The sequence below is a fragment of the Heterocephalus glaber genome, unplaced genomic scaffold (assembly GCF_053883595.1).
Source record: "Heterocephalus glaber isolate CG9 unplaced genomic scaffold, H.glaber_assembly_v1.0 deba00001608, whole genome shotgun sequence".
NCBI classification, from domain to species: Eukaryota; Metazoa; Chordata; class Mammalia; order Rodentia; family Bathyergidae; genus Heterocephalus; species Heterocephalus glaber.
In genome coordinates this window covers 32,071,473-32,095,835 of record NW_028258379.1, presented here as the reverse complement: position 1 = coordinate 32,095,835, position 24,363 = coordinate 32,071,473, and the positions used below count along the sequence as shown (strand labels likewise).

The 24,363-nt window shown below is 56.4% G+C and overlaps 1 protein-coding gene across 3 annotated transcripts in view; it reads right to left on the bottom strand.

Annotated features, from left to right (window-relative positions):
- Nucleotides 1-3,208: 3,208 nt before the first annotated feature.
- The window catches only part of Itpk1 (inositol-tetrakisphosphate 1-kinase), a 148,322-nt gene continuing 127,167 nt past the window's right edge, over nucleotides 3,209-24,363 (bottom strand). For 2 of the 3 annotated variants that reach the window (XM_087195503.1, XM_004837032.4), the window contains 6 exons: nucleotides 20,606-20,704; nucleotides 20,227-20,267; nucleotides 17,237-17,402; nucleotides 12,090-12,157; nucleotides 7,764-7,926; nucleotides 3,209-5,147 (listed from right to left, as the gene is read on the bottom strand). In XM_087195503.1, the coding sequence (XP_087051629.1) occupies nucleotides 4,789-5,147; nucleotides 7,764-7,926; nucleotides 12,090-12,157; nucleotides 17,237-17,402; nucleotides 20,227-20,267; nucleotides 20,606-20,704 (896 nt within the window). In that variant the 3' untranslated portion in view covers nucleotides 3,209-4,788. Of the gene's footprint in view, nucleotides 5,148-7,763; nucleotides 7,927-12,089; nucleotides 12,158-13,290; nucleotides 13,417-17,236; nucleotides 17,403-20,226; nucleotides 20,268-20,605; nucleotides 20,705-24,363 lie in introns of all 3 variants that reach the window. The other variant, XM_087195502.1, reaches the window with a different exon arrangement.

Sequence of the window (24,363 nt, the reverse complement as noted above, 5' to 3'; positions counted from 1 at the left end):
CTCTGAACTGCATGAGTCCATACTATCTCCAGCAGGACCGCTGGCCACAGGCACAGGACTGTGGGGAGTCTGGAGGTTTTGTGCATGTAATGGTTCCCTAGAACACAGCAGGTCTTAGTCTCAGTTTTGAGAAGGAAGAAACTGAGGCAGAAAAGGTGAAAGGGCTCATCAAATTCACAGGGCAAGAGTGAGGCTCCCAACATTTAAGCACAGGGTTTGTGTGAGATTATGTAATCAGCACAGGCCAGGCTGAGGCGCTGCACCCCTGTGTGTTGGTGGACCACCAGGACCTATCATTCAGTCATTCATCAAACATCTGTGCATGGCTGCTTTGGGCCTCACAGGCCTGAGCTTGTAGCAGGTGACTAGGACAAGGCTTTGGCCTGGGATCTGCAAGTCACCTATCCAGGTGGCAGCTCCGGGTCCTCCATCTAATAAGTGCAAACCAGTGTGGGTGCCTCTTCCAGGCAAGGGTACCAAGACTTCTGGGTCAGGCCTGGTCTTGGCAGGCACCTCTGTGGTGCTTTTGTCCTTGGGCCGGAGGGCACAAGCATTGTGGACCAGGCTCGAGCACCACTCACTGCCACCCCAAGGGGACCCAGGCAGAGCCAAGTCCAGGGTACCATTTGGGAGCCATGTTCTGAGGGCCCAGGTTCTGGTGGTGGCTCTGACCAGGCCAGGTTTGGGAGTGAAAACCCAGAGTTTGACCTCAGACTGAAGGCAGAGTTCCCACCCCCGGCACTAACTAGCTGGAGAGCTCAGCAGGCCTTCTGGGCCCTCACGGGGCCTCAGTTTCCTCATCTACAGAACGGGGATAACACTTTCTATCTCCTTGCCAGACTGTGGTAAGGACTGGAGGGGCCGGGCAGCATGACCAGAAAACTATGACAGGAATCATTGTGGGGTCCCAGGAAGCCTGTTGCTGCTGGTGCCTGTTCCCGAAGCAGAGGTACACCCTCTGAAGGGCCATGGCCACAAAGGGTTTATTTCCTCACCTGTTCCAAAGGGACAGGTTCACGTGCCACTGACAGTGACAGAGTAACAACACGAGGTATATTCCACCAGGCCAGGAGAAATCAAAACATCCTCTACCAAGCCTACTTGGGAGAGAGCCCAGGGACACCTTTCCCCCAAAGCAACCCATCCCAAAGATGAGCCAGCTGCATTGTAACCACAAGGAGCAGACACACAACCCAATTTAGAGCACTGATGGGCAGAAGCCAAGATTTTATACATAGAAATATATAACAGCCAAGTACAAACCAGCTTGGGTTCTGGGAGAGCTGCTTATGAACAGGGTAGGGTTGCAGCGAACAGCAGTTGTCACAAAGCACAGGTGGAGGGGTTGGCACAACCATCGATGTCCTAGTGAAAGCTTCTCTGAGGGGGTTGAAGAGAGGTGACCTGCGCACCCTGGAGAGGGGCCCACCTGTCCAAGATGCCAGGTTGCAGGAGACTCAAGAAGTAAAGAGAATGCACCACCATCTGGGAAAGGCCCTGGATAGTGTTGGTGAGGGGCATTCTACTGGTCACAGCCAGGAGGAGGATCCAGCCATAGAAGCCACACCACCCATGGCAAGCAGCTCTCCTCTGCACAAGGTGACGGGGGCACCCAAGACCGTGCTGGGAAAGGCTGTGCAGAGAGCCAGAGGCAGGAGGGCAGGACCCAAGCAAGGACCCTTAGCCGCATCGTTCGAATGGGGCTCAGGCTGGGGCAGGTGAACATGGCAGTGAGTGTGGCTGGGCCAAGTTGAGAAGGCGAAAGCCAGACCCCCCCATCAAGGGTCACTGCACTTGTCCACCTCACAGTGACCTGTGCAGAGGAGCTGAGCTCCTTCAGGGACAGCCGGTGCCCAGCTCAAGGGCTCTGGAGTCACAGGGGCAAGGATGGGAGCTGCCCACTGGGTGAATGACCAGAGTTTCTAGGGACGAGAGGGCAGACACAAACCCCAGGGACATCAGTGTGGCCATGCAGTGGCTCTCTGTGGCCAACAGCCAGTGTGATTGCCCAAGAGCCAAGCACCAGGCTGGAAAGATCAAGGACAGTTTCCCTCGGTCTCGAAGACACTTTTCTCAGTGAGCTGGAAAACCAGCTTCCTACTAGGTCTTTCAATCCGCTATCAAGCCCACTGGCTGGACTCTGAGGACAGGAATGCCTGTTCAAGGTCATTTTTCCTGCATTGATAGGACTAAGGACACAGGCAGGCCACATGCAAGATGTGACTCCCACATAGGACGCTGGGTAACTGCCGGCCAGCCCTACCCACATGTCAAAAACCCACACTTTCGCGACACCAGTGGCAAAGGCCCTAGTCAAGGTCAGGCTCCCCTGGGCTCTCCTGGTGAGGACCAACATCAGCAGCTAGCACTGCAGATGTCATGCTTGTAAAATCATCATTTCACAACCAAAGCATCCTTAAGCACAACTTGAACCAAGGCCTCTGTTCCAAAAGACTCCACGCAGGCACCATGCAGGCAACCTCCTAAGACTACCCAAGGCCTCAGCCAAAATGCGGCCTTGTCATGTGGCCTCAGTCGCACCCCCATGCACTGACCACCACCAAGAAGGGTGCTGCAGGTCTCAGGGCCAATGCACTGGCCAGCTAGGAATGGAGGCTGAGGCCTGGGTTCCAGCTCAGTGTGACGCTGGCTGCTAACTCCAGCAACCTGCTTTTCCTAGCAGGGCTTCCTGTAGGTGCAACGCTCCCAGTGGGCCAGAGTGGTACTGCCTGTCCCTAACACAGCCTCCCAAGGCCGGGGCCACCTGGGGTTTTCTCATCCTGGCTGCACAGGGCCACCCCACAGGGCATCTGGAGCCTTGTCAATGCTCCTGGGCCTGCTGGACGGCATCCACCAGCCCGACAGGCGGCTCCCGCCCACCCCACAGCTGCAGGGTCTCTGAGGTCACACCTCAGCCTCGGTTTTCATTTCTGGAACACACAACTGCCCCCCTTGCCACCCGCGTGGAGACCTGCAGGAAGCAGTTACTTGACACTCAGCCCTGGACGCAGCCATGCGTGACCCTGAACGCCGCACTGCACAGGGACCTGACACAGCTGGACCACACCGCACACCTTGCCTGTCCTTGTGGCTGACCAGCACTGGGGTTTTTAAAAGACATAAAGCTCCTTTATTAAACACTTTCTGTTTAAGGACCAGGAGGATGACATTAACAAATGTGATCAACATTTTGTAAACGCGTGCGAAATGCAGTTTGATTCAGTAGTTTATTTCGGAGACAAAGCAGTGCAAGAGGCTGTCCACGATTCCCGGCTTCCTGGGATCAGGGTCAATGCTTGGCTCGAGGAACCGTGGCAGTCCGGGGCCCTCACCTTCCAAGGAAGCTGGGCCCTTTGGTGGCTTCCGCCTGGCTCCGGCCCAGCCCAGAGGAAGCCCCCAGCAGCCCCACTGTGTGTCTGCCTCGGCAGCCTCTGCCTCACGGGACCAGAGGACAGACCAGAGGCCTCTTAAGACACAAGATGCTGCTCAGGAGGCCCCAGGCTTCTCGCCCGGGGTCCACATCTGGCAGGCCGGAGAAGGCTCTGCAGACAACCCCATCTCACGGGCTCTGGGATCAGCTGTGGTTGGCCTGCAGCCGCGGTGACAGGACAGAGTTGAGTCTGAGGTGGGTGCAGCTCCCGGCAGGCTGGCTGAGCACCCAGGCTTTCAGTGAGCACAGGAGGGCTGCGTGGGGCCTGCTTGCCAAACAAGGCCTGGTACGTGCGGACAGGTGTGATGCATACGGGCTGGGTGTCCCCCTCCCACCCAGGAAGAAGACCCCAGATAGCCCTGATGCCCAGCGGAGGCTCCCACACTGGCCTCATTCAGCATGGTGCCACAGAGAAGCAGGCTGCCTCTCGGGCCTAGAGCTGAAGCTGGCCCTCAGTTCTCTGGTCTCAGCCACCCACTAGAGACAAGGGGACAGAGGGCCAAAGACTCGTGAAATTGTCCAAAATCCTAGCACAAATCCTGGGTGCAGGTGGATTCAGCCCAGGGCTCCTGGCAAGGTGGTCTCCTCTGGGTCCCAGGAAGGGGCAGCACTGGGTTGGACCCATATGGAGGGGCCTGGTGACTCCAGGGAGCAGGGCAAGAATGGCGGCAACCAAGGGCCTCTCGGCCTCTGCCCACAGGAAACTTCCTTTCCCGGCCCCATCCTTGGGAGGTGGGTCATAATGCAGACCCCCGGCAAGAGCTCTGCCACTCTGCCACGGGGCCTGTGAGCTTCCCGGCTTAGGGGAGGGGTCACCTGCACACAAGGGCGGTGCTGGTCTCTGAAGACACGGCAGGAGGGCGGAGAAGGAAGGGTCAGGTCAGGGTGTGGACAGCCTTGAGCTGGGAGCAAGGGGAACAGTTCATTCGCTGGCTGTGCAGCCACCAACAGCCCGGTCAGGCCTCCCTGCAGGGTCCCCAGAGGCCTGGCCCTCAGCAGCCATGGAGACAGACACACACAGCCCTGCACACTTGCACAGCAATCACACGATCACACACACACACACACACCCCTCACATTCAGACCTAGTGTTGAAAACACAAGCGTGTGTAAACTCAGTGAAGAGATCTGCACAGCAGGAACTAGGCGGGGTGCCCCTTTTCCACGAGCAGGGCCACTGGGTGTTCTCTTCATCTCCCCCCACCCCTCATTTAGATCACATCATAAAATCAGATTAAAAATTAAAAAAAGAAGCATCAGATCACCGAGAATTCCTAGTGGCATCCCCGCTGGGAGCTGCTGGCCCAGCGGGAGTGCTCTGCGCCCCGCGCCGCCCCTCTGGGTCCCAGGCTCCATGGCTACTGTGAGGAGGCCTTGGTGGCCAGGGAGGGCACGCGGTGCTGCTGGAAGCTGGGTGACACTCCGGCAGTGCAGCCGAGTCTCTGGTGTGGCAGCTTGGTGGAGCCACCCGCATCCATTCCACCTCCGTCGGCCTCTGCGGTCCAGGGTGCATCCTGGCCCATCATGCTGCTGCAGCAGCCAGGCCCGGCGCTGCACGTCCGCTCGCCCGCCAGGCTGCCCGCCTGCTCAGCCAAGAGCCTGCTGTGCCTCAACGGGGCCACTTCCCCCGAGGCACCCACGCCGGTGCTCTGGTCCTGCAGGACGGTGGCGATGTGGTTCAAGAGGTCTGTGAAGAACTCGCTCACGCCCTCGTATCCTGGGGTTGGAGAGACAGAGGGCACCGGGGAGTCAGCACAGGGGTGGGAGGAGGCAGCAAGATCACAAGCTCATGGAAACAGAGGCCCTTGCAGTATCCAACTCCCATGGGAAAGCTAGCATCAGCAAAGAGGAGGCTGGCGGAAATCAAGCTGGGTGCATGTGGCCCCAAAGGGCTGGCCCATGACCTTGGGGTGTGCCCAAGGGGTGGGAAGCTGAGAACTTCAGCTGATGCAAACACCCTACCCTGTCCTGTCCCTGTCCCTGCTGGAAAGGTCTCAGCATCTCACTTAATCACCTGTCCACCCACTGCTGTGGTTTGGCTAAGAGTCCCCCAATGGCCCATGTGTTAAGCCTGGTCCCCGGTCCACAGAGCCTCATGATGAGTGGGACCTTCAAGAGGTGGGGTCCAGCAGGAAGTCTTCCGGTCAATGAGGGCGTGTCCTTGCCCCCCAACTTCCCCCCCTCTTTCGTTTCTGGCCATTAACTGAACAGGCTTTCTCTGTCCTGGGCTTCCCCCCTGCAAGGTGCTGCCTGGTCAGGTCCAAAAGTAATGGGGCCAACTGGTCACAGACCAAACATTCAAACCTGTAGCTAAAATAAACTCGTCCTTTTGCGGTATCTCGGGTATTTTGTTACGGTCATGGAAAGCTCACAAACAGTACACCGTGTGGTAAGGGGCAGGGGCCAAAGGCCACCCCTCATGCTCTAAATAATGACCGGACTCCTTGCCTGAGGCTGGATTGGTGCCACTGTGTCTATTCTGTGTCTCAGCTTCCACATCCGGGCACCCCAGGAGGGGCTGGCATGTGGGTGGTGTCTGACTCTTCCTTTCTCACCCGGGAACAGCTGCAAGGCAGTCCTCTGTGCCCCAGGCACTGGGATCAGCACCCAAACTCAAAACCATAAGCCACAATGAGCCATTATCTAGAGCACGGGGTGGGTGTGTTCATCCGCTTTCCATTCATCACTATAGCAAAATACCACAGACAAACATGGCAAAAAGCCCTTCGGCCAGGGCTGGTGAGTCTGGATTATAAACTGCTCCTGCCATTAGGCGTATGTTCCCCTCACGGATGTGAATGTCAGCAGAGCGCTTGGGAGACACCCAGCAGCTTTCAGTGCCAGGTGAGGATTTGCTGACTGCCAACAAACCACCTCCAAAGAGATCTGCCCTGGACAGCACCTCCTGCCCTCCTGGGCCCATTTGGAGGGGTGAGAATTGGCACCCAGCCTGGAAAGCAAGGAGGAGGCCAGGGAGTGTACCCTGAAAAGGAGCCACAGCGGGTCCCCAGAGCAGCTGTGACCACCACCACCGACACAGAGCCCAGTGCCAAGGGGTTGAACGAGCGCCGGGTGGCACTGACAGGTTGGAACAGGGCACTGAGGGGCCTGAAAGAAGAGCTCTGGGGGCAGAGCCTCCCTGGCCTGTGCTGTGCCACTCTGTCCCTATCTTACAGCTGAGGACGCAGGACTGTTAACCGTGACAGTGGCGATTATGATTTTGTTCACAAAGCACCCAGTGGCACCGGTCATTGGGCTGGGAGCTTTGCCTTCCTTAGCTCATGCACCACCACAGCCCCCATTTACAGAGTAAAACACTGAGGCTCAGAGAGGCCCATGTCACAAAGCTCCTATGTGGCAGATCTGGGAACTGTGTGTGCCTTGAACACCACTTGGTGCCTGGCAGCCCTGTTGGCCCTGGGGCTGGGGGTGAGCGGCAGGGCAGAGCCAGAATGCAGGTGCCTAGGCTGCTGGGGGCCTGGGAAGAGATTGGAACAGGGCATGAGCAAAGGAGACCCAGGCAGGTTGCCAGGAAACCCATAAGCTGTTCCCAAGCAACCACTCTGCTTCGGTCCCCAGACAAGCCTCGGAGGTCCAGGCAGAGCAGGTGGGATATGCCTTCTCAGTGGGGCAGAAGCCTGTGGGTGAATGGGAGGCCAGTGGAGGAGGAAACCAGCAGGGCCAGGAGCCAGCCCCATGCACACCATCTCCTGTAACAAGGGGGCTGAAACGTTAGGTGACTTGAACCATCACAGACCATAAAGGCAGGGACAGGATGTGGACCTGGGGCTGGAGCTCTGAGAGGTGGGGAGTTGAATGGTCAGAAGGCAACATGGCCCATGAGCCCTAGTCCTGCCTCCCCCTCTTAGGGACGGGGCCCCAATGCTGGCTCCCAGCACTGCAGGACAGGGCAATGGAAGGAGCATGTAGCTGGGAGTGGCTGGCCCTGTCACCAATGCACCATGTAACCCAAGACAATTTCTCTCTAGAGGCCTCAGTTTTCCTACGTGTAAACTGTGGAGGGTTGTGCTCCCTCCAGCTCCTTAAGTCTGGAAAGTCCCAAGGCATGGACTGATTGGGCCAATCAAGACCAATGGTGCAACTGATGGCACAGGGTCAGAGATGGGTGGAAGACAGTGTGCCTGCGCCTGCTGCCTTCCTGGCACAGACACTCGGGTCTCCCTGCCCCTCCCACACCTCGGCACCCAGGCCACTGTTGCTCGAGGATGTGTAGGTGGAGCAGCACTACCCCAGGCCCCACAGGCATGTTCCTCTGCCACTGCTCAAAGACAGAGGCTGAAAACCCCGGGGCCCAGTGAGGGTGGCTGCTCACCTGGGAAGGCGTTGATGTCAATGACGGCATGCTGCCCCGTCTGGTTGTTGATGATGATGTCGATTCCAAAAAGTGAAACACCCAGCGCCTGCCGCAGGGCCCGGGACAGCTCCCGGATGACCTCGTCACTGGGCCGCTCGAACACGCCCTCGATCTTGTCCAGCTGCCGACACATACAGAGGTCAGGCTGGGGTGAAGGGTGCCGGGCCACACCACACAAAGCACCCCACACAAGGTGCCACAAGCCCTGCCATCCTCCAGGCCAGGATGCAAGGCAGGTGCACCATGGTTAGCACTTGCCCCAGACTCCAGAGCAACAAGGGCTACCCCTTCTTGAGTACTGCTGAGGGTTAGGACGCCCTAGAGTAGACTGCTCGGCGTGGGGTGAGTGCTCATCACTCCCAGGGAAGCTGGTGTCAGGATCAGCATTTCACACACCGGGAAAAGGGCTCGGAGAGAGTCAGGGTCGGCCCGGAGTCATACAGCATGAAAGCACAGGTCTTTCTGGCCTCTAAGCCCAACCCTCTTGCAGGGAGGAAGGAGGTGCGGAGTGTGAGGGATCCAGAGGACATGATGACGCAGATGGTGCTGAGTGAAGCCTTGCAGGTGGGGAGAACCTGGGGTCCTGGGGAAGCGGGGTAGGCCTGGGGCAGGCAGAGTGGAGGCACAGAGACAGAAGCCGCAGGAGACGGGGATGGCGGAGAGGCAGGCCCTGGGCTGTCCTGATGCCCAACCCGTTCATCAGGCACAGGCAGAGAGCCTCGAAGGTGCGCAGCTGAGGGTTCTTGGGTGAGTCCATCTTCCCTTCCCACAGGTGTCGGACTGGAGCAGGTCCAGGCGCTGCCACCCCACTGGACATGGCCTTTCCCAGGGGGCTGCTTGCTGCTGCTCCTGCCTGACTGCCGGGGCCATGTTCAGCTTTCAGTGAAGCTTCTCTGGGGCTGGCAGGGCTGCCCTGGCCCCAGTTCTCCCACTCTGCCCTGCACACCCCTCGCTTCCTGCCCTAGTCCAGGAGGATGGCACAGGCACGTCGTGAGCCTTCCCGTGTTCGGGCCCAGCCCCCTGGCCACAGCCTCCACGGAAGTGGACCTTCACACTGGGGTTAAGGGATTTGGATTCCAACCTTGACAGTGACTTCCCAGCTTTGTGGATGCAGGGGAAAGTGTCTCAGTTTGCCCATCTGTAAAATGGGAACAAGGAAGCTTCCATCCCATTGCTGGGATAAGGAGGGGGGGACATGGTGGGGATACTGCAGGCCTGGCTGGCAGGAGGTGCTGCATCTGAATTTAGGGCAGGGACTAGCATGTCACTTCACACCCAGCCAGAACACACTGAATGCCTAACAAATGCGGAGTTCTGGGTGCTGTGATTCAGGGGCCAAAGGGACCCTTGATGAAAGTGCACCTGGGTCAAAAAGTTGAACACAGAATTATCATGGGACCCAGCAACTGTGCTCCTGAGTTTAAACACAAGGGAGAAAACAGGACCCCAACCTTCCCTTGGACACTGAGCTGCGGCATCTTTCACAACAGCCAAAGGTGGGAGAGAGCCAGTGTCCGCCACTAGATGCATGGAGAAACTGTGGTATATCCACCTGTTCAACAGAACACTGTTCATCCCTGAAAGGAGCGGAATTCTGATACACAATCATACTACTATGTGGGTGGCCTTGGAAACATCACACTAGTGAAAGAAGCCATCCCCGAGAACCGTGTGTCGTACGACTCCATTTATATGCAGTGTCCCGAGTGGGCAAATCCATGGGCATGGGCATCAGAGCAGTGGCTGGAGGCGGAAGGGAGAGACGAGGTTCACGGGCGCAGAGTAGTGCGGGCTGAAGTACCTACCACCTTGGAACTGCTCACTTGAAGGTGGGTAATTTATGGGTGTGAACTTCATCTCCAGTTTTTAAAAAACTGAAGCTGGGTCAAGAGGGTTGGGGATAGAGCCCTCGGTCACCGAGGCACATGAAATGGTCTTTACCCCTGAAATGGACAACATGTGCGGAGCAGGGACTGACACCTGGCACCGAGCCCACTCTGTGGAGCTCTGCAGAATAGGCAGGGCCTGCCCGCCTGCCCTGAGGCCAGTGCCCTGCTGTCTGACCTGGGAAAGTAAGTCCTTGCCAGGAGCCTCGGTAGCCCGGTAGAGCTTCCTGGGCCACTTGAGGCCTGAGGTTCAGCCCACGGAGGCAGCTTAGTGAGGCGGTCAGCTCACCCAGTCAGAGGCCCAGGAGGGTGCCCTGGCTTGCCCGCGCCCTGCTGCATGGCCCTGAGCTGTGACCAAGCCGTCTTGGACGTGGGTTTCTCAGCCCAATGAATGGGTGATAAGAACACTCGTGGTACGAGATTCTGGTGAGCATCGAAGGAGCTGGTGTTTCAGGCTGCCAAGGCTGCTGTCCTGTTACAGTCTCCCAACATGCTGTTTACAAAAGCTCTTTCTCAGCCCAGCGAAGGGGTCTTAGAAATCAGTCTGAAGCCATGTGATTACTCAGAACCAACAGCCAGCCGGGGTCAAGATAAAGGCATGGAAATCCTGCCAGTGTGTTAAACACAAAGGATGTAATGGCGTTCTGGGGAAGGAGGCAATGGAGTGAAGAAGGTGTCCCTGTGGGCTGTCCTGACGGCCCTCATCCCCAGCACAGTGACACTGGGCACCCAGCAGAGGGTGCAACTCACTGGACCCCATACCACCTCTGGGGCAGGAGAGGGAAACCCGGATCAGGCCCCAACTGAGCCTCAGCCCCACCAGAGCTGCTGCTCTTAACGAGTCCTCCACGGGCTCTGAAAGGTGAGAGGTGGCTGGGCCTGCAAGATGGAGCGCAGCGGAGCCCAACTCAAGGGCACCGGTTGGGACAGGTGGGCTCCCAAGACCTCCAGTCCCTGGAACACAGTGGCTGTGTCAGGCCGGCCTGCAGGTGTCCGGGAGGAGCCGGCCCTCCCGTGGAGAAGATGGCACCAATGTTGTGGCCCTTTCCTCTGCCTCCAAGGGTCAGCCCAGGCAGCATCTCGAGGAGCAGTCGTGTGTTGAATGGAAGGCAGGACAACTGCAGGCCTCCCTGGTCAGGGAGGACCCGGCTGTGTCCAGGCTGACCTCTTCGGTGTTCTCAGATGAGGAAACTGACGTGGACCTCTAGAGCTCCCTCTGGCACTGGCTAATGTCCCAAGAGACACTAGCCCTGTACTGCCAGGACACTGGTGGGGACAGCTTCTCAGATCTGTGGACCTTGGCTCCCTTCTGGGTGGAGCTCAGAGACGCCCGGCAGGGAGGAAGCCCTGGAAAGTCTCACATTGTGCAGACAGCCTCTCTTGCACTGAGCGCCTACTCCATCCTAGAGTGTGCACAGCCAGGCCCCAAGAGGCTTTGTTTAAAATCTGGTCACTCCCAAAGTTTCCCTGACTCATTCCTGGGGACATCTATCAACATTCTGAAGGATGGTGGTATCCCTCTAGGTCCCTGTCCAGGTCATGCTGTCTAATCCTCAGCACAAACCAGAAACTGGGCTCCTCAAATAAACCAGAAACAAACACCAAGTGGACACTCCACTGGGCTTAGCCCCCAGCGGGTGGCACAGAGGAGCTAGGCCAGGGTGTCATGGTCAGCTGCGGCTCTTAGCAGTGAGTCCAGCCCAGCAGAGGGAGAGAAGGGACACAAGCAAAGCCTCAGAATAGCAGATGGACACAACTTTGGGGGAGCAGGAGCCCCAGGGGAGAATAAGTCCAGGAAACGAGGCAATAATGCTGCTGGCCTGCTAGAGTAGGAGGGGAACAGCAGACTTAGCCCTGAGGTGGTTTCCATCTCTTCAGAGGCACTGCTCAACAAGGCCAGCACGGGAGGAAGTCCCCAGCTCCTGGGAGACCTAGCTCTGAATCAGATGCGGTCAAACCCCTGCTCGCCCTGTGCAAACTAGAGAAGTTACCAATTCTCGCCTCATTTCCCCTCTCCACTGGGCACCTGGGTGGAAGCCTCACATAGCAACATTCACTGAATGCCAGCTGCAATGTCCACTGCCACTGTGTTAGGGGTGGGGGACCCATGACACCCCACCATAGGCTCTTAACAACGCTCACAGGAGATCCACGTGGACAGGAGAAACGGGAAAGTGGCTTGGCCTTTTTGGAAGCAGGGTGGCAGATCCCAAGCCAGACCCTGTTCCTCAGGACTGGGGAATGCCTCCACCCAGGCCCCAGCATGACACGTGCCACATGGGTGCAGCTGAGATGTCCTGACCTTACCCTAACCCTAGGCCCTTTCCACCCTGCCCAGCCAAAGAGCTCCGTGAGGGGCCCCAAGGCCAACAGCACTCCACACCAGCCTCGGACATACCTCGGTGAGGACTGATGACGACTCTGGCTTTGACACATTGTGGCTGTTGAAGAAGATGGACTCACGGTCTGCAAAAGCACAAGACAGCAAGGGCGAGTTAGAACAGCCAGGTAGGGACACGATTCCACCAGCGGACACCAGGGGGCAGCACCACCCCAGCCACTAGCCAGGGAGGCTTCAGGCAGCAGGGCCAGGGCTCAATGGGCAGGGCACCCCTAACCCTCAGAGATGCTGCGTCGTGGGTGGATGTGTGCCCTGTTTCCATTTCTCCGCCCAGGTAAAAACCACTGGTTTACTGGGCCACCACTCCTGAGGTTCCTTCACACAGGATGCCTGCCTCAAGTGTGTCACATATATGTCAGCCGGGGTTGAATACAGGGAACTATAAGAGCTGACAGGGTGTGGACCCGGGTGTCAAAAGCCCCAGGACTCTTAGGGAGAAACGGCCAGGCTGCCACTGGTGTGCAAGAGCTTCAACTATTAAAGATTCTGCTGTTTCCCCACCATGATGGGAAAACACAGGCTTCCATAGGATCCATCCAAGAAAGCATCCAGAATGGTCTGCCTGTCTTCCCCAGAACGCTCTCCACCTCCTCCAGCCCACACGTCCCTGCTCCATGCCCGCCACTGCCGCACCCGTCCCCCTCCATCCCACTCAGGTGCCCAGGAGGCAGACAAATCCCTGGAACACTGAAGCGGTAAGTTGGTAGTGTGTTTGTTCATTTATCCTCGATAGATACATCCTTGTGGAGTTAACCAAGGTCGCTCTGGGGAGACGTAAGGCCGGCTGGTCAGCTAGGAATGTTCTCAAGCACTCCAAAGCAAGGGCACATGAAGGCAAGAATCATAAAACCACAAGCCCAGGGAGGAGTTCTGGCAAATTCTATCACCACCCCCTGGCCTCCCTCGGCCCCAAGAGTGGCACGGGACCATCCTGCTTAGGAGCCCCCGAGGAGCCCAAAGGCCCCTGCTGGAGTCTACACAGGGTGGGGCGCCACAGATCCCTCCCTTAGGACAAAGGGACTGTCCCTGGGACACAGATCCTGAAGCCTAAGGACAGGAAGGCCCCAGCTGAGGGCCTGTGTGCCAGGACTCGGGGTGCCACCCCCCGCCCCCAGTTCCAGGACTCCATAGCGCCGAAACAATCATGCATGAGGCAGTGATTCGGGCAGAGGCCAAGCAGACAGGCGCTGAGATGTACCTGGCATCCTTCCCGCTAGCGGGGCACAGAGGCCCTGGGCCACCCCGGTGTGCCCAGCAGTCCTCCTGCCGCTCCGACCAGAGCCAGTCCAGACGGGGGGCACGAGAGAAGGTCCCGGGGAGGAGCCTGGGGAAAATAAACACCCTGCGGGACTTGTGTCAAGCAGCTCCACCAATCTCCACTCCTGGGCACCGACAGCCACAAGGGAGCCTTTGGGGATGGCAAAGCTGGTTGGCCGGAGGGTGGGGCAGAGATCTGCAGTTGGCACGGGTGCTCTGGCCTTCTGCGCCAGGCCTATCTTCTTAGCCTGGGCCTTCCTCCAAGTCCAGGGGTGCTTTCCCACCCAGCCTCTCGCAGGTCCCCAAGGTCAGTGGCCAGATTGGCAGAGCAGAGGGTCAAGGGAGCCACCATCGGCGGGTAGACCCAACCAAGTTCAGGGAGGCCAGGGAGCCTACAGGAGTCACCAAGAGAACACAGGGGCACTTGGCTGGTGCCAGGCAAGGACGGAGCTGCGCCAGGCACCTGCCGTACCCATTCAACTGGACAGAGCACAGCCTCCAGCTGCTCCCTGAAGCAAGGTCAATGCACACATCTCTCAAAGGGAGCCCCTCACCCCCACTACTGGCCTGGTATGCTCCAGCCACAGGACGATTCGGCAGCAGATGCAGATGGTTCAACAGATGCCCCAGGCTCAAAATCTCTCCATGTGTAGCCAGAGCAGGGTTTCTAGCCACTGCCTGTCACCTGAGACTATGGGGAGCTGAAATGGGCTGGACAGAGTCCTGGCACCCAGTTCCTCGGGGATCTTTAAGACACCCCGTCCCTCTAACAGAGGGACTGGCCTAGGGCCTCGTTCCCTGAGTTCAACACGAGGCTCTTGGTCCTGGGAGCACCCTGGATTTGGGGGCCCCTGCTGGTCCCTGTTCTGACCTAGTCCCAAGAAACACACAGCATGGGTGAAAGAAGGGTCACCACCAGCGTCCTGCAGGGCAGGGCAGACAAGGAAAGGCATAATGAGCAGTGGTGTTCTCAACTTACAAGTGAGAAAACTAGATTCAAAAGAAGAATGAATCACAGGAACAGCCCTCAGCATTCCAGCAACTCAGCAGCACAGCCCGAGCTGTGGCCACACTGTCTCTGGCCTATGTGCTTATCTCTCGTCTCCTCTGGGTGTCAGTGAGACGCCATGTCACGGTGTTGTCAATGGTCACACAAGCCACTTTCCAGCTGCATTAAACCCCACCTCTGTGGAGGGCCCTGCACCTGCAGCCACTCCTCGCAAGGGCTCCCTCAAGAGATGGTGTCCCAGGATCCATGCTATTTCTCCTGGAGCCTCTAGACTCAGGTGACAGTTGACTCTTTGGTAATGTCCTCCCTGTGCGTCTCTCCTGCTGGAACACATGCTCACGAGGGCAGAACACTTGCCTGACTGGTTCCTGGCTGGGCCCCCAGCACCTGCACAGCGGGGCCAGGGCAGCAGGTTTGGTAAAACCAGCGTTTCATTGACCGGAAGAGGTGCTGGAGTCTAGACAAGCCCACTACAGGCTGCAAGCCAGGACACCTGCACTTGTAAATACGGTAGTTTCCTTGAAGCACAGCCCCGCCCATTCATCTACATCTCTCTACACCTGCTTTTGCTCTGCAAGAGCAGCATTAACGGGGATGGCAGTGGAGATATTAACCATTGGGCCATTTGCAGAAAGGTCTGCTGACCCTGCTCTGTATGCTAAGAGGTACCCCTAAGGGAAAGCAGGCCCGGGATGGGAATGTAATGGGGACCCTGCATAAATCTGGGAGTCCAACAAGCCATGTCCTCAAGCTCAAGGTCAAGGATGAGAAATAAATCCACCACACAGAAAGAGGGGGCCAAGGGGTGCCTGTCTACCTGGGGACCAATCTCGGCAGGAATGTGACCCATGGACAGAGAATAGAGGTGTAACCTTGTATCCTGGGGAGCAGCACAAGCCAGTGCCAACTCCTCATCAGAACTTTGCTTGGTTCCAGGCAAGGCATCAACAAGATGCCTTCAACAAGGCTCTAGAAATAATACCCTGACCTGGAGACGATGATGCATAGAAAACAAAAGTCCACTTGGCAATCGAGAGAGAACAGTGGCTGTGGAGAAGCATCCTTCTCTCTCCCAGGTCCTGAATGACCCCAGTCCCCACTTCCCTGGGTGGGCACGGGAAGCTGTGGCATCTGCCACAGTGGATGTGGGAGCCAGAAGGCTGGACGGTGGCTAGAAAGGAGCCACAGCCCAGGAGTGCCCTTTCCACCTGTAAAGGGCTGCAGCTGCGTTACAAAGAAGACACACGTGAAAGCCAGAACCCATGCTGCTTCTTTGGCACCGCACCCTAAAGACCATGGGCACAGAATCAGAAACCTGGGAGTTAGTTACCCAGTTTTCATGTGTGTTTGACCTGGGGCTGCATTGATGGCTTAGAAACAGCAAACAATCACAAGAAAAGACATGAATGAGGAGTTCTGATCCTGATGACCATGGCTCTGGCATTTTCTAACCTGGAAGAAAAAGTTGGAAAATGCAAACTAACACACTTCTGTGTGCATAAGAAAGAAGATCTGGTGGTGAATTTCTTTTAGAGATAAACTGATTTGGATAAAAAAAGAAAGGAGATGATCTAAGACATACTCTTTTCTTTGGGCAGTGCTAGGAATGAAACCAAGGGCCTTGTGCAGGCTAAGCACACATTCTAGCCCTGAGCTACACCGCTAGTCCTCACGATTCTTAGTTTAATATACTTTTCATAATTAAAAGAATGTACTTTTTTAAATCAGGAAGATGATAAAGTTTTATAACTATGTCAGCCTCCTCTGGTCCAGTTTGGAAGGATGTCGCCTGGTGATGCATGGTCACACAAAGACCTCTCCAGACACCTGCCTCCCAACCACCACCCAGCTCAGGCCAAGGCCCTGGGGTTGGGTGTGGGAACAGAGGTGAGGATGGGGCTCTCCTGGCCCTGGCTGGGCACACCACCTGCACTCGAACGGAAATGAAAAGAGTGTATTTCCAAAGCACCTGCTCTCCACTGTGTTAATGGAAAGAAAAAAGTGATCCAGGGAAGGAGCCCGCGTGTCAATGCTCCCAGGGATGGCATTTCTCCCATGCAGGCAAATGACAACATGCCGGAGCAAGGTGCACTGGGTAATCAGACGTCCCCCACAGGACCTCCCAGAAAGCTTATTCCAAAGGCACCGCCCGAAATGTTGGGCCCCTGTAATCCCCAGAACACTCTTCGGAGCAGCCCCAGTGCCAGCGGGTCTTCGACTTAGGGTCAGTTTGTAATGGCCAAGGGTAGCCAGTGCCAGGCCCACAGGAGGCAAGTAGTGAGCTGAGGGGAAAGTTGGGGACCGCAGGCTGCTCCTGGGAGGGCATTCTGGGGATGGAAGGACAGCAGCATGGTGCACACACTACCACTGGGCGACCTCTGAGGGACACAGAGGATCCCGATCCACCGATTCAAGACACTCACTGACCAGGTCCCCACCTTGCGGGTGCAGGGGTGGGGTGACTGTGTCCGCTGTGACCTGCTGAAGTCTTTGTACCCCAGCAGCTCTGCTTGCTAACAGTATACAAAACTTGGGCTCAGTCTCCCCATTTGGACAACAGAGATCAGAGTGGAGAGTGGTGTGACAGAGCCTTCAGCACCACCCTGCACTTCCCTGAGCGGCTGTGGGACAGCCGAGGCTCCTCCTGAGTCCTATCTGTGCAGGTCCCAGGACCCAGCTGCGGACAGGAAGCCTCCAGGCGCTTCCTGGGGTGGGCGTGGCTTTGCCAGCAGAAGCCCACAATGCCTGGTGCCTGGGGTCCTACTCCACCTGCATACAGCTCAGAGCCGCCAGGCCACCCCTTCAGAAGTAACTCAAGGCACGGGGGTGGCCGTGCCCAGGGTCTGGCACAGGCCACGAGCACACAAGGAGCAGATACCTGACGTGCCCGCGGAGAAGTTCTTGAGCGAGGGCCTCTGGACCACGGTGTAGGACTCGCCGACCACAAACACCTTGTAGAGCACGGCATTGTGGTTGATGAAGTTCTGGACCACACAGGGCGGCTGGATGGCGCTCAGGCCTTCCTGGTTGAACACGATGGCCATCTGGGAGACAAGTGTCAAAGGTTGTCGGAGTCCACAGCCTACCACCCCCAACACAGCAGGGTGTTACCTTCCAGGGTGGCCCCTGCTCCCCACCAAGGCTTATCCCTATGGCATGAGGTTCGTGGGGTAGAATGCAAGAACATGTGCGGATCAATTCACTTTTGCTGTGGGGGCTGGGAAATCCTACATCCATGGGGCCTGCCATGTAGAGATGGGCAGATTGTGCACTGCACAACTTCTAAGAGCGCTATTCACACCATAGTCCCAGGGAACAGGACCCCGGGGTTGCGTGCTGCTCAACCCTGTAATATCTTGCAGGCTCCTCCCAAAGGCCCAGGAGGGAGGCAGGTAGCAGAAGCCACGGATCAAGAGCTGGAGCCCTGAGGTGACAGTCACCTCCTGGGGCCAAGCCAGGCTCCAGCATTAAATGGGTGTCACCCTCACACGGCCCCTCCAAGACGGCACCCCGCCATTCCCCGATTACAGATGGGGAGGCTGAGGCCTTCGGGAGCTCGGGGACCTGCCGGAGAGTCCTGTCCTCGCGCCCCGGGAAGGACACAGCAGGGGACTGAGGCAGGGAGGGCAGGGGCAGCTGCAGGCAAGGTACCCTGTCTCCTGACCGAGGCCGGGAAGGACCCCGGCCACTGAGCCAGCGCAGTGCTGGGTTGAGCTAATCCCTCAGGGCCCCAGGATGGAGCCACCATGGCCCGGCAGCCAGGACTGCTGAGCAGGGACCATGGGGCCACACCAGCCACCGCGCCTAGGTGCCTGGCACTCAGGGGGCCAACAGGAACCCAGGGACACAGTGTGTGGGGCTGGGGGAGGCCGTCTCCCCTGGAGAAGCCCCCAGGAGAACAGGGAAGAGCCCCGGCTGCGCACACGGTAGGGTCCCCGCTCTGCTCCCTGTAGAACTGAGGCCACGCCACCAGGGTGGCTTCAGAGTACTCCGAGCTTTGCTTCGGGCTAAGATTTTCTACAAGGGGAAAAGGGAAAAGAAGAAGAGGGAGGGATGGCGCGAGAGGCTGCTGGCTCCCCACCCGCAGTTCAGTGACCTAAAAGGAAAACAGTGCTGGGGCAAAACCAGTCCTGGCCCCAGCAGAGGGCTAGGCTTTGAGGGAGGGAGGGAGGGAGGCGGGCCAGGAGCCCCCTCCTGGCTGCAGCCCCTCACGCACAGCTCCGCCTCCCGCCCTCCCTGCACCTGACACTGGGCCCTTGGGGCCCTGTGAGCTGCTCACCCCCCAGCACTGCCTGGCCTGTGGGAGACACAGAGAAGCAGGGGCATCCCTGTGAGGCTAACAGGCCCTCGCTGCACACAAGCTGAGGCCGGGGCTCACGCTGTGCGGCTGGCCTGAGACAGCCGGGTGCTGGGGTGGGCAGAGGGGTGCACGCTGTGTGTCCATCTGGGGGCAGACTGTCTCCCTGGGGGCAGTGCCCCAGCCTGAGGGCACTGCCCCCATGGAGCCAGCAGGGGCCAGCCAAGAAGAGCCCATCTGGACCACAAACCCCTGCTGGCTGGTAGGCAGGTGGCTCCCTAACAGCTTATCAGGAGATTCCCCTGGGCCATAAGCTGTGGCAATCCCTGTAGGAAATGCCTTATCCTTCACAGGAGCTGCTAGATTCCTCATTCATAAATGCAGGGCAAATGCTCAGAGAGGCTCGGTGAGTTGCCCAGAGCTACACAGCTGGCAATGCAGAACACCCAAAGTGGGCCAGTTCTGGGCACTCCAAGGCTAGAAGCGTGGCCCTCCTGGCTGACCGACCTGACGCAGCTGCTCTACTCACAGCAGTGCCTGCCCTTACACTTGTGCCCTGAAACCAAGGAGCAGGAAACTCGGGAGCTGTGTGGGAGTGACAGGGAGGCACGGTTAACAGGATGCTAGCTGGTTTTGAAGTGCACCGGGGTGCCACAGGGCTCCTGATCTCTGGAGACGGCTGCCCTTTACAGCCGGCAGCGATTTCCCTCCCACAGGCAGCGACAGCCCTGTCACAGCATGGCCCCTGCTCCAGTGACACTGTCTGTTAACAGACTGCTTGCCAGGGCTGAAGAGCATGACACAAGTCTCAGAAGGGTGCGGGCGGCGGGCTTCCATTTTAGTCACTGCACCGGGAGCACTCCTGGGGGTGGGCTGCCCGGGACAGGCTTCCCCAGGCCCACCTGACATCCCCTTTGAGTGTCCCATCTGCACACTGCACCCTGGTGTGCTCTGTGGGGGCTGGGGGATAGCAGGGACCCGAGGGAACCTCCTCTCGCCCTGCACTGTCCTCCCTCACTCCCCTGGGTGGTCTATAGGGATTCTCTGCCCCCTGGGGCAGGGCTCCGGACATAGGCACCACTTCCTGGCACCCAGCTGGGCTGGGCACAGGTGCAGAGGGGATGGAGATGGTACAGGAGGGCAGTGGTCACAGCACACCAGCAGGTGCGGAACCCCTTCCTCCCTGGCCCTCACTTGGCAGCTGGCAGAGCCTGAGGCCAATGATGGAGTCTTCCCAGTTAGTGGCCTTCCCTGGGCCCAGCCCAGTGCCTGCCACCAGTGAACAGAGGACAGAAAGACTGGGACAGGTCAGGCTCTGCTGCGGACTTCGTGCGTGTCCCCTGGAAATCCGTAAGCTGAAGCCCCAAGCGGGTTCTAGTGAGGATCTGGGAGGCCCCTCACTATTGGATTAGTGCCCTCTTTTTTTTTTTTGGTGGTACCAGGGATCAAACTCAGGACCTTGCGCTTGCAAGGCAGGCACAGTGCCACTGAGCTGAATCCCTCGCCCTGATTTAGGGGACGGCGGCAGTGCAGGGAGGCAGGGGACAGGGACAGTCGAGTCTTCCACTCACCTCATGAGAGTTGGTGCCATGAGCCACTCGGGTTTTGCAAACTGTGGATGGGAAAGACAAGCAGACAGGAATTAGCAGGGCCCTCACCCACACAGCCTGACACGGCGGGCGTGGAGGGATTGGGCAGGGGGAGCTGCTGAGACACACTGAGGACAAGTGGTAGCGTCTGCACCGGGTAATGTGACAGGCGCCCCTAGGCCAGGCAGGAAGGACATCTTTGGCCCATACCCCAGGGGCCCACTCAACAGAGCGGGTGGAGGTGGGACCCAGGGCCACCCATCGCCTGCCCATCCTGAGGCAAGTTCAAATCCCAAGGTCTGTCAATACTCCATGCCTCTACTCCCTGTGGCCAGCGGTGCCGCCCGCATGCAGTACATACTGAAGGGGAAAGCCAGGCCGTTCCGCTCCAGCAGCCTCATGGTGTCGTCCCCGCACAGACTCGTTAGCTCCATGAAGGGTGGAGAGCAGATCCTGTCATCTGGGGTGGAGAGAGGTTGGCTCAGAGCCCTGCCTCAGGGGCCCCCAGCTCTGAGGCACTGTGTGTGTCAATGCTAACAGCATATTCTTCAATTATACTTTCTAGTAATAGTTCTATAATTATAAAGATTTTATATGCTAATTGGAAAACTTGAAGAGCATGGAGGAGTAGAAAATGTGCATATTCACATTATTACAATACGCCCTTCTTCTCAGCCTTCATTTTAAACACGGAATACACGGACCCGCAGCTATCCAGTAGGGTACCATTCTGTAACCTTGTTTCCACTTACTACGCTATTAACCGTTTCCCTAGCTCACCGCTTGTCCACCACAGGACATCTCGGCTTAGTGATAACCACAAGATGATGCAACGTGTGTTGGGGACCCCGCTGACCGCTTTGTACAGTGTCACCTTTATAGCCTGCAAACTTATCCCATTAGGAGGAGACGGGTCAGGCGGATGAAAAGCTTGCCCTTGGCGGCAGCATCCTTGCCTGCTGGGCTCCCAGGTGGCCTGTGACAGTCACTGCCTCCCAACTCTCAGGTCTGCTGCCTGTGACTCTCAGGCAGCCACACTCCAGGCCGGGCCACCTGGGCCGTGTGCTGCTGGTGTCTGCAGGGTGCCCACACTGGATCCTAATGCTGTGCTAGACTTTCAGAAAAGCCCTGGGGGATAAGCTTCTGAGACCATCCTGACGTTCCTGTTGCCAGGCACCGATAAAGGGCAAAGCGGATTGTTGGTGGGATAACAAGATGTGTTTTCAATCTCTCTACTGATTATTCAACGACTCGTTTGTTATTACTGATCCCTGCCACAGTCCCCTTCTCAGAAAAGACCACCAGCTCCCAGGAAGTACTACTGTGTACTTCTGGACCCAGGGGCAGGGAACGGTTGGGTTTTAGTGAGGCAGTGGTGGCCTGCCACCCATTAATTTGGAAACCAAACCAAAAGCAAACCAGCAAGCACTGTCCCCAGAGCTTGGCCAGGAGGTCAGCCCATTAAACCAAGCAGGATCCAGCCATGCTTAGCATAAACACCCACGCCATGAACTGCATGGGGCATATTAAAGTGCTTTTCCTCCTTCCTCACCTCACTCCCCCAGGCAGAGTTCAAACTCCAAAGAGGTACAACATTTTGGGGCTGCAGGGATTCCTTGCGGGCCCTGGGAGGGTGCTAGGAGCCAGCATCCCCTGAGCCCCTGCCTGGGTATTCTTTTCATCCTCAATGTGCTGTGACAATGTCTGGAGGCAGACCCAGAGATGGGGCCAAGGGCAGTGTTGCCCAAGGTCACAGCATGGTCAACAAAGCCAGGATGAGGCACCAGGCCTCCCTAGCAACCAGCAGAAGTCAGGAGGGAGGGGTGGGTGCCAGTACTCAGCTCAGGCTCTGTCCACACAGGGCCTCAGAGTCAGCCTGGGCAGGAAGCTGCTGGGGGCTGGCAGCCCTTCCACCAGGTGAAGGGAGGAAGCGGGCTGGGCAAAGACTCCTTGCCACAGACATCAGCCCCTGCTGCTTCGGCGACAAATGCTCAGGTCTGAACAAGCTGCAGGACTTGGCAACAAGAGGCTTTGGATGGCAGCTCACCTGGCCTGGAGGGGCTGAGGTCCCACCTGTGGCCCAGGATGTGGCCCAAACCCTCTCCCGGGAAGATTTGGCTGTTGGAGGCCCAGAGGTCAGACTCCCCCCACCAGTTTCCAGAGGAGGTGAGGCAGCCTGGCTTTAGAGTTTAGCTTTTCACATTTCAATGCCCCTCACCTCCCCATTGTGCCATCTCCCCATTGTGGTTCCTTCACACATTTACCCAGTGTCACTGATGATGGCAACATGTCCATAAATTGAGCTGGTTCTGTGCCAAACACTGTTCCATGCAGTTGCACTGTCACTCATTTAACCCCCTGGAAGAGCCCAATGAGGAAGCACCACTGTCACCCCATTTTACCACGAGGAAGCTGGGGTGCAGAGGAAACCCCCTCGGGGTTATACAGTGATTGGTGGTGGGATCGAGGCCTAAGAGCGTGCTCCTCTGCCGTGCGGCAAGTCTCTCAATGCAACAGCAGCTTCAGATTATGGAAATTGGTCCGTGCAACACACCGCTCCTTTACCCACGGCCATGCTATTCGCAGGTTCAGTTCCCTACAATCATCTGCAGTCCAAAGATCTTAAATGTAAAATGCCAGAAATAAAAAATTCCTAAGTTTTAAACTGCACGCCATTCGGAGTAGGGGGGTGAAATCTCTCACCATCCCCTTTGCCCAGGTTGCACCTGAATCGCCCCCTTGTCCAGCATGTTCATGTGTACCCTACCAGCCTACCAGTCACCTAGTAGTCGTCAACTGCCGTATTTCAATGCTTGTGTCAAGTAACCTTTATTTTATTTAACAACAGCCCTGAAGTGCAACACTGGGATGCTGGCAATTTCATTAAAGTATGTTGTCCTATTATGTAATTGTTGTTTATCTCTTACTATGCCTAATTTACAATTAAACTTTGTGTTTGATAGTGCCAAGGATGGAACCCAAGCCTTGCACACAACAGGCAAGTGCTCCACCACTGAACCACACTCCTGCCCCTATAAATTGAACTTTATCCTAGGCATGTAGATTTGGGTAAAAAACACAGTAAATATAGAATTTGGTACTATCCATTGAGGGTCTTGAAACACATGCCCCATAAATAAAGGAGGACCTACTGTAATATAATAAGGGACCAAAACCACATGATCATCTCAACAGATGCAGGGAAAGCATTTGATAAAATCTATCACCCTTTCATGGTAAAAACACTTAACAACTAAGAATAGAAGGGAATTTCTAAATCTAACAAAGACATCTACAAAAGGCCATACTGAAAGATAACATCAAATTTACAGCAAAAGCCTAGATACTTTTCCCCTAAGATCAGGAACAAGACAGGATGTTTGTTCTTGTCACTTCTATTTAACAATGTACTGGAGGTTCTAACCAGGGCCATTAAGCAAGAAAAATGAAACAAAAAGCACCCAGATTGGAAAGAAAGAAGTAAAACTATGTCTATGTGCACATAATATGATCTGGTACATAGAAAATCCCAAGGGACCCACCCACACAAACCACCCCCAAACTGATAAGTGTTAAAAATAAATGAGTTCAGGTTGTAGAATACAAGATCAATACAGGAAAAGCAATTTTATTTCTATACTGCAGCAATGAATAATCCAAATGTAACATTAAGTAAATCATTCCATTCCCAAAGGCATCAAAAAAGATAAAATTCATTGGGCCAGGGATTTAGCTCAGTGGTTTCAGCACCTGCCTCACAAGTGCAAGTTCCCGAGTTTGGTACCTTGCTCTCGAGAGCAAGGCCATGGGTTTGAACCCAGGTACCAAAAAAAAAAAAAAAAAAACCCCAAAAAGATAAAATTCTTAGGAAAAAATTTAACAAACGAACATTATGACTTAAACACTACAAATTACAAAATATTGTTGAGAGAAAGAAAACTTCAATAAGTGGAAACACATATTATAGATGGGAGATTTAATATTGTTAAAACTGTCAATTTTCCTAAGATGATCTACAAACTCAATGCAACACTCACTGAAAATATCAGCATTCTTTTTTCAGGAATTAACAGGCTGATCCTAAAAATTCTTATTAAAATGCAAGTGTTGTGGTTTGTG